The sequence below is a fragment of the Papaver somniferum genome, chromosome 1 (assembly GCF_003573695.1).
Source record: "Papaver somniferum cultivar HN1 chromosome 1, ASM357369v1, whole genome shotgun sequence".
In the NCBI taxonomy this organism is placed as follows: Eukaryota; Viridiplantae; Streptophyta; class Magnoliopsida; order Ranunculales; family Papaveraceae; genus Papaver; species Papaver somniferum.
Window position 1 is genome coordinate 177,782,028 of NC_039358.1, and position 9,132 is coordinate 177,791,159.

The window sequence follows — 9,132 nt, forward strand, 5'->3', positions numbered from 1 at the left end:
GTTACTACTATACTACTAGTATACTACATATTACTACTAGTATACTAGTTACTACTATACTACTGGTTACTACATATTACTACTAGTTATTACATACTACATATGTAGTAACATATATATGTATTAATATACATAATATTATATGTTAGAGTTAGTAGAGTAATTTTACTCTTTTCAAAACTTTTTTGGACGAGTAAATATATTTTCCAGCTGGACTAGCCATTAATCTGGTTCGGGTTTAATGGACTAAACAAGAAAGTTCTCTAACATATCTTTTTTTTGAAACCAACATATTTCAAACTACAGCAACAGTTTTTTGCAATCAATGCAGACTGGCAAGGGTTGGACTGATGACACTGTATAACCTGGCAAATTTCGATTCAAGGAAACTAAATGCCGCAGATACGTAATCTCAACAGTACAATAATAATAGTCCTAAGACATAAAAAGCTCTCAATTTTTCCTTGCAGTGCTTTAGTTTCTCGATCTCACGGGGAATGGCATAAGTTCCCTTGCAAATGTTAATGATTTTTTCTTCTTCAGTTTGAAAAGGAAAAAATAGAACAAACAAAAAAATAGAATAGACAATGTAAACCCTCAATCCATTATACTATGACGATGAACAGAAAGGTGTAACTAGCTGGCTGGATTGCTGTCCCAATTAGAAAAAAAAACTCAGGATTCAGCTCCGCCTACTCTATTCCATGCACGGGACCCCTCGAGAGCTAATCACCTACTAAAAACCCACTGCGTTCATTACTTGACTAAGACTACAAAATTACGACTGTACAAGACCAACCAAACCACCAATTAGTGGGGCTAACCAAACTGAGTATCATATTAGAAAAAGGCAAACCCAGACAGTAGAGCAAAACCTAAGAAGGTACCACCATGCAATGCCAGTCACACCATGTCCACTTTTTCTTTATTTTCTTGTACTTTTCTTTATTAGATGTGCACACCATTACCATTAGCATAAACACCATTTAAAAGCCCATTGGCAGCCTTAATTGAGTTCCCATTTTGGTGCACTTTCATGCCCGATGATCCGTTACTCATTGATGATCCATTGCTCATTACTGTAATACTCGTCTTCTTCAATGATTGTGGCTGGTAAGCACGTCCAGAATTTGGTATGAGTGTGTCTAACTGCCCACATGCTGCTGCTATAAGCCCTGTTGCATACAAGCAAAGCATGCATTGTTATTTAAGTATGCATTTTTCTATAAAAGCATGCAATCAGGAAATATAACATATTTGCAACTTTGGTGGTGTTTAGTCCTCTTAAGTACGCTTTACTCTCTTCAGGACATTATTGCTAGAAATGTGCAGCCTGCAGTCTGTTGGGACTTTTTAAGTAGACAATAAGTAGACAATACAGTAAAGGCGGGCTAGAGCCCCGAAAAATAAGAGAAACAAACCCCTTCGCTAACATGAATGAGAAGAAAAAGCAGGAATATTTGTTCTAGTCCCTTAGATCCCAAGTGAGGTACCAAAGCAGAGAGTTATCAAAATGATCAAAATGCGTTGGACAATCCACACATGCAACGGAAGTGGAAGCTGTGAGTTTGGTCTCAACTATGCATAAGAACCCACTAACATAATCTACTTGTATGATCTTAATATAGACTGCACTAAAATGTTCCATAAAACTATAGGCCCAACAGCACATTCAGCTTAAAATTTTCATGCATGACTCGCATAAGGAAGACCCAAGGATTGAATATAGAATGTTCTTTCAACCAAATGGTTCAACTTAGCACAAAATCCAGCTGCCTCTAAAATTTCTAACCCAGTGAAAGATTGCTTTGCACTTAATGGTTTTCCCATCGATTTCAAAACAACTTCTGCTAGGGTATAAGAAACAAAATAATCAAGTCATGATCTCGTGACGAGGTGAATATTCCCGTCAAATATCTCACCTTAATTTATTTGTTGAAGGGAATTTGAAAGGTGAAAGAAAATCAAATACCTAAGAAAAGTCCAGAAGGTTTTCCAGGTCTCGACTTGAATTCAGGGTGGAATTGAACCCCCACATAGTAAGGATGAAGATGCAATTCACATATCTGCAAACCAAAATATGTTAGCAAAAATTCAACACCACCACACACTTCATGTTAAATAGAATAGAGAAGGAATGGCATACCTCCATACGTTCACCAGTTTCATCTTTCCCAACAAACGAAAGACCAGCACTTTCAAGTTGTTTAATCATAGCAGGGTTAACCTATACATATAATAAAAGTTATGAGAACCTGCTGATGAATGCGAATCATCCGAAGTGAACCACTAAGAATTCCAAATCAAAGGAAAAACTACAAAACAAAACAAAAAAGTACAGGCAATCAGGCAAGCAAAAATCATGTGAATCATACCTCATACCTATGCCGATGCCGCTCATCAACAGAGGTTACGTTGCCATATCTAAAACAAAAATAAAAATCACACAGGTTAAAAATAAGATGAAGCAGTTTACTTCAAGGATTATTGAACATTAGTATTTTTTATGTTTATGATTTTGTTTTTGAATTTACTCCAATGTATTATGCATTTACAATAATTTATGCTCCTCAAAGTTTCTCTTTATTCACACTGGCCCTGTGACTGAGTTAAGCCCCCACCATTGTAAATAATGTCGAGTTGGAAAATATCTCTACCCTTGAGTTGAACAACATGTATACAAAGCAGTAAGCAGTTGGAAAAGATTCAAGAATTGTTACAAAAAAACAGGTGAACTGGAATACTCCAAATATATGGGGTGCAACCATTTGAAGACATCTCAATTATGAAGACTATGCATAACAAGATGAGAAAAGCAGCTCAAGCTAAGAGGTTCAGAAAATGTCACAAGAGTGATGAGGCCTCACAGCTTGGCAGATTTGCAATCAGTAGTCTGGAAGTATGTTGTCCTAGATCCAAGTCGCATTGTACCTCCCATATGCGTTTTTGAACCCTGTTGAGTAGAAGTTTATTTGAGTAGCCTACTCTTTTTTCCAACTGTAGGTAACAAAATGTGCAGTATCCTCTCCTTGGTCAGTAAGACCATCAGATGCACAGGATACATATATTTACCTCTGGCATAAATATAACACATGGATTTGCAGTTTCGGGATCAAATTCAGTACTGTTGGCATCTTGAAGATTAAGAACATTCCGAGCAAATTCAATGACAGCAGTTTGCATCCCCAGACAAATGCCAAGAAAAGGAATTCTGTTTTCACGAGCATATTCTGCGGCCAAAATTTTGCCTTGCACCCCTCTATCACCAAATCCTCCTGGAACCAAGATACCATTTGCACCCTGAAGTGGAAAATGTGACGATTAAGGATAGGAAATCCAGAAAGGATGAAAAAAAAAATTGATTTTCTCTTAAACCGATGGTATTCAAGAGCCAACCTTCAAAAGATCCCATGCAGCCATACGAGTCTGCAAGAAATAAAAATTTATTGTCAGGATTGTGATTGAAACCTTCAATAAATATCTTCTTACAGGTGGAAATAGCATATAAAACCAAGACAGTAGTAACCTCTTCCTTAGTCGTAAGTTCAAGGTCACCAGCTGCAACCCATTCCACTATAAGCTTCTTTCGGCATGCAACAGAAGCATGCAACAGGGCCTGCATACAGAATCAATCTATCGTCTTAGGCAGATTTTAACATTTGGAAATTTAAGAGTCCTCTTATCATAATGTGTTAATCAATATATCCTTCAAACAATCAATCCATGCAAACATTCTCTATACAAGAAGAGCTCAATAAAGAACTTACTTAGATGCCACCTGACAGGTAGTATACATGATTGTCAAAGATATATAAAACACGGGCAAGACAACTTCGTGAGTACAATCGGTGTAAGAATTTTTATCAGAACAAGCACCAGAGAAAATTTTAAAAAAATCCAGGAGTACTTGCTTTCTTCAATGCAAGATACATCATCTCTCATATTTTTATATTGTTGTTTATCATTTCCAATGCCAATGATTGGCTCTTATCTTGTGCATGGATGCACAAGATAACAAAACAAATATAAAAGAAGAAAGGCCATTATATTTCCCATATTAAACTAGCCTTAGCTTTGCACTAAATAAATTAAGATTCACCTTCAAAACAGAGAGATAAGCATCTGAAAGGCCATTATATTTCCCAACCATGGCAATTTTGACCTGTAAGAATACATTGAGAAGCCATTGAGCTCAATAACCAGATGATGAAACAGAGTTTTAGTACTTAACCGGTATTAAACATTTCATACATACAGGATCATGCAACTTGTCACAGAGTTGTGCTCGACTAGTCCAATCTACCAAATCAGGTTCCCTAACGACACTGCAACAAAAGATCAAAGGTAACTCAGCTAGACTCGCGGAGATAATGCTCAGCATCCGCAAGATAAGGTAACGATTCCCAAGTCCTTAGGTGCGAGAATAAGGATGACAAGAATGAGAGTGGGGACAAACCTTAGAAGGTTCAGTACTTTAAGAATTGCTTTGTGCGCCTTTTGATCCTATTTTGAAAGAAACAAACGGTAATATATTTTGTAAGCCAGGAAATCACTTGATAAACAAATAGGAGAACGTAGTAAAAATAAACCACCTTACCTTTAAAAGTAGAGGAATATGCCAAATGTTTGACACATCATGGAGAGTTATGATGTTTTCTGCCTAGAAAATTAAGCGTTTGAACACAATTAGCGAGAGGAATATAAACATGTGGAACGTAAAAAACTACAAGAAATAGCGAACACCATATTCCTGGTCGATCTTACCTGGACATGGCAGAATTGGGAAAGTTTTTCTTTAACATTTTCATCCAATGGCTGTAAATGGAACACAACTTAGGTAGATCAGAACCAGCACAACTATATTATCTGTGTGTGTGTGTGTGAGAGAGAGAGAGAGAGAGAGACCTCTGTACTGCGACAAGCTAAGATATTTGGAGTTAATCCCAATCCTCTTAGACCCCGTACACTATGTTGGGTTGGTTTTGTTTTCTGAAAGTCACAAAAGTGCAACAGAAGCACCAATGAGATCCGAGGTACAACCAAAGGATGATTTGAAGGTTTTCAATTAACTAATATATTTGCTTACCTGCTCACCCACCACACTCAGAACTGGAACGAGACTAACGTGAACCAGGCAGAAGTTGCCAGAGCCTAATTGAAAAATCACAGAGCAACAAAAAAGAAATTAAAAAGAAAGTACACCGGTGAAAAAAAAAGTTGCAAAACCGTAATGTGTTCGGCAGGCATGAATGCCTGTCTCCTTACCTACTCGGTACGAGAATTGGCCCAATGCCTCGATAAAGGGCATAGACTCGATATCCCCTGCAGCAACAGAATAATATTTTAACTCAAACTAGAAAAATAATTTGTAGATCGTGCCACCTAACTAAAGAATACAATCTGAGACATACCTATAGTGCCCCCTAGTTCAATGACACAGACATCAGCTGGGCCCTCTTGACCATCTACTGGTATCATAGCAACGCGTTCAATCCAATCTTGAATAGCATCTGTTACGTGAGGTACAACCTAAAAGAGGCAGCAACGCATTACTAAGGTTTCTCACACAGTCACACTAATTTGTGAGACCTTGATCAGAAGGAAGAATAATGTAATGAGTCAAGTTGAGACATACCTGAACAGTTTTTCCTAGATAGTCACCCTTCCTCTCCTTGTCGATAACAGCCTGTTACGCATTTAAGAAAAAGAAAAAAAAAAAAAAAAAAACTGATATTAGTAGACCCCAATTTTCAAATAACGCACACCTGAAATTTTAGGAAAATAATAATCACATAGCGGTGTTTATGCAATCAAATTACCCTGTGAATCTTGCCATTGGTGATATTGTTATCACGAGTTAGCTTAATATCTAGAAACCTTTCGTAATTACCAAGGTCTAGGTCCACCTACACAAAGAACGAATACAGCAGGCATTTTTTTGTTAGAATACTCCACAAATACTGAGAAACCACTAGGTTAGAAAGATTGCACTACAAAACCTCACAACAAAGACACTCAAAAAAGAAGTATTCTTACCTCACCACCATCATCTAATACAAAAACCTCTCCGTGCTCAAAAGGTGACATTGTTCCTGCATCTATGTTCAAGTATGGATCTGCACATTTTGAAGTACAAAAGAAAATTGTATATGAGCTCAAAACTTTGTGAAAAAGAAGAAGACAAACAAAAGAAAGAGACAAAAGAAAAAAGTAACCATTTTTTTTTATCTCAACTCTTATCTTCTTTAAAGGCCAATAAGCGTGATTTTATGCTTCAAAAAAAAAATAGGCATGATTTTCAACAGTTAAATTCTTTTAATCTGAGTTGCCAACCAAATCGGAGAAGAAAAAAAACTACTCAACTTAAAAACAAAATATAAAATCCAAGTTGAAACATCAGTGATACCAAACAAAAAAATAAAACTGAGATAAAAGAAAGAACATCCATTTTTTTTTTTACTGTAACTAAAGTAGACCTCGAATCTAAGTAGGTGAATTCAAATTTCTACCGTCTCTTTCTTTTCTTTTGATTTCCATAAAAGAGGCGGACAAAACATAGAAATTGAAGCTTTATCTGAAAAACATCCCGAAAGACTACAAAGGAATTCTAAGAACAAGCAAGCAGGAAAGGGAGGGTTCAATTAGAGAAAATGCTTTATATGTCTCCAGCTAACTGCGGTAAAACACAAAACATAAAAATTAAAATATACATACCAATTTTAATGGAAGTAACTCGAAGGCCACAAGATTTGAGAAGCAATCCGATACTACTTGCCGTCACTCCTTTTCCGAGACCACTAACAACTCCACCAGTTACCAATACATACTTCATTTCTATTGATTATTCCAAAACTGAGAAACCCTCTGTTTATCAAAGCATAAATTCAACACAAAACAGTGAGAAAATCTCATTATTAGAAAATACCTTCGAAATCAACTGAACATAAGAGTTATTCAAAAAGAGAAAGTTCCTAAAAGCCTATCAGAGCTTCATATTAGTCACATTAAGACCCTAACAAATAACATAATACACTGTGAATGGAGAAAAACAAAAACGAAATCAACCTGCATAAGTTAATGAAAGAATAGATAAACCCATATGAAAAGATAAAAAGTTAAAACCTTTTTCTATGTGTTGCTCTTCTCGTTCTTGTTGTTGAATAGTACTGAGATGGGTTTCGCTGTTTTAGTTAGTATATAAACCCTCAACTCCTCCTTCTCTCTTTTCTATCTAATCTTATGTATTAACTTAGTTGAATCAAAAACAAAGAGAGAAAGAAATAGAATGAGGGAAAATGGAGGGGTTGGGGTTCAGTTTATGTAGGAAGACTCACACAGATAACTTACTGGTAGTTGTTATTAATATTGAATGAAGATGGTGATGAATGAATTAGGTTTTATTAGTTTCCTACAGTAGTACTAGTCTGTTTTTAGAGAGAAACCAAAACCTATCAAACTTCCTACTTCCTTTCTTTTCTTCGCACCTCTCTCTCTATCTTCTATAGCCTCTTTGGTTTTGCCGTTTAGGGTTTCTTGTTAAACCTCTATGTAATATTTTTTTATTTTTTATTTTTTATTTTTATAAATAAATAAAATGTATTTATATTAGGTACTTATACAGGACTTAATGATAATAATAATGATAAAATACATTATCCCTTACTTAGGTTACATCTTTCAGCTTTCATCCCACTCCCATTCCTACAACAACTAAACAAAAAGCAAAGTAATTGGTTGATTTCTTGTTTTTCTCTTGTTCTATTTTGCTTATGGATTTTATGTGTAAAAGACGGCTTTGGACTTTTAGTGACTCTCTCTTTTCATTCTTGTGCATGCTCTGGTGTGGCTCATACACTTTGATTTCCTAGTGTATTTGGATTTATTAAACCAACACTTGTCTGGTATTTTTTTAAGGATATATTTGTCATATATTTTACACGATTGTCACGCACTTGTCGGGTGATTGACCAAAGAAATCCTCTCTAAAGGTGTTACCAACAAATATCTTTCTTTTTTTTTTTTGATGGGAAATAAAACATATATTAAAATTTAAACTGTTACATTCGAGTTATCCTTTTCCAGCTTCCCAAACAGAAAAATTTGAGGATTTTCATAATAGCTACTATCACCAAGAAACCTAGATTTTTTTGCTAGGGTATCCGCTACTTCATTAGCTTCTCTCTTGGCATGTTGACAAGACCAAAATTCAAAGTTTTTCATAATAGAAATGCATTCATGAACAACACTATTTGTTGTCCATTTTATTGAACCTAAATCACCATTAATGGCATTCACTACATTGCTGCAGTCGCCTTCAATTTCCAAAAATTGGATGTTTTTTGCTTTAGCCCACTTCAGTGCCTCAAGAGCAGCTACAGCTTCCGCTTGCTCCTCATCTACTGCAAATATTTTCCCGCCTTTTGCTCCATTGAATGAACCTGTATCAGAACGCAATATAAGTCCATATCCCATAGGTTGTTTATCTGTGATAAATGAAGCATCAAAGTTTAGTTTCAAACAATCCTTAGCAGGGAATTTCCAGTAAATATTTTTGGAAACAGAACTATTCACAGGTATATATCTAAAAGCAGCTTCACAGTCATTAATGTATTCCTTGACCGTGGCTATGAATTCAGAAGGGTTGAGTTGTTTGTTGTCAAAGGCAGCAGCACATCTATACTTCCATATCCACCAAAGAACACAACCGATGTATCTAATTTTAACCTGCATAGCTTGAGTCCAAAAATTATTGGCATTGAACAATGAAGAAAACCGGTCATAAAGATTATGATTATAATTGTTACCTATTAAGGTATGATCAAGAGCAAACCACAATCTGTTAGTGACAGGACAATCAATAAACAGATGTTGACAAGATTCATCATACTGTTTACATAAAGGGCAAGTAGAAGCAATGTTACTTACAACCTTGTGAAGTTTATCTCTGGTGGCAATACAATTGTGAAGAATTCTCCATATAAGATGAAGAATTTTAGGAGGAAGTTGAACCTTCCATAACTTGCTCCAGGGGAAGTTTGGAATATTAAGATTATGTTGGTTTAAGGAGTCCTGCAAGAGAATATGATAGGCAGACTTCACAGTGTAACAACCAGTTCTAGTTCCTAGCCATCT

At 35.8% G+C, this 9,132-nt stretch overlaps 1 protein-coding gene across 1 annotated transcript; it reads right to left on the reverse strand.

The window, feature by feature from the left end:
- Positions 1-379: 379 nt before the first annotated feature.
- Positions 380-7,507, reverse strand: LOC113308914 (CTP synthase-like). The gene is made up of 22 exons (XM_026557364.1): positions 7,123-7,507; positions 6,715-6,864; positions 6,037-6,116; positions 5,820-5,906; positions 5,636-5,686; positions 5,412-5,529; positions 5,266-5,322; positions 5,087-5,151; positions 4,906-4,989; positions 4,765-4,815; positions 4,598-4,660; positions 4,457-4,503; positions 4,256-4,325; positions 4,100-4,162; positions 3,527-3,616; positions 3,397-3,426; positions 3,073-3,300; positions 2,868-2,953; positions 2,376-2,424; positions 2,147-2,227; positions 1,973-2,066; positions 380-1,175 (listed from the first exon to the last, which is right to left on the reverse strand). Exons 2-22 carry the CDS (start codon positions 6,830-6,832, stop codon positions 949-951), a joined length of 1,839 nt encoding a protein of 612 aa, XP_026413149.1. The 5' UTR covers positions 6,833-6,864; positions 7,123-7,507; the 3' UTR covers positions 380-948.
- Between the last annotated feature and the right edge of the window lie 1,625 nt (positions 7,508-9,132).

Coding starts and splice junctions, on each gene's coding strand:
- LOC113308914 (XM_026557364.1), bottom strand. CDS start 6,832: ATGAAGTATGTATTGGTAACTGGTGGAGTTGTTAGTGGTCTCGGAAAA. Junction 6,117..6,714: donor AGTTACTTCCATTAAAATTG/GTATGTATATTT, acceptor CAAAATGTGCAG/ATCCATACTTGAACATAGAT. Junction 2,425..2,867: donor GATTGCAAATCTGCCAAGCT/GTGAGGCCTCAT, acceptor TTTTTGTTTTAG/ATATGGCAACGTAACCTCTG.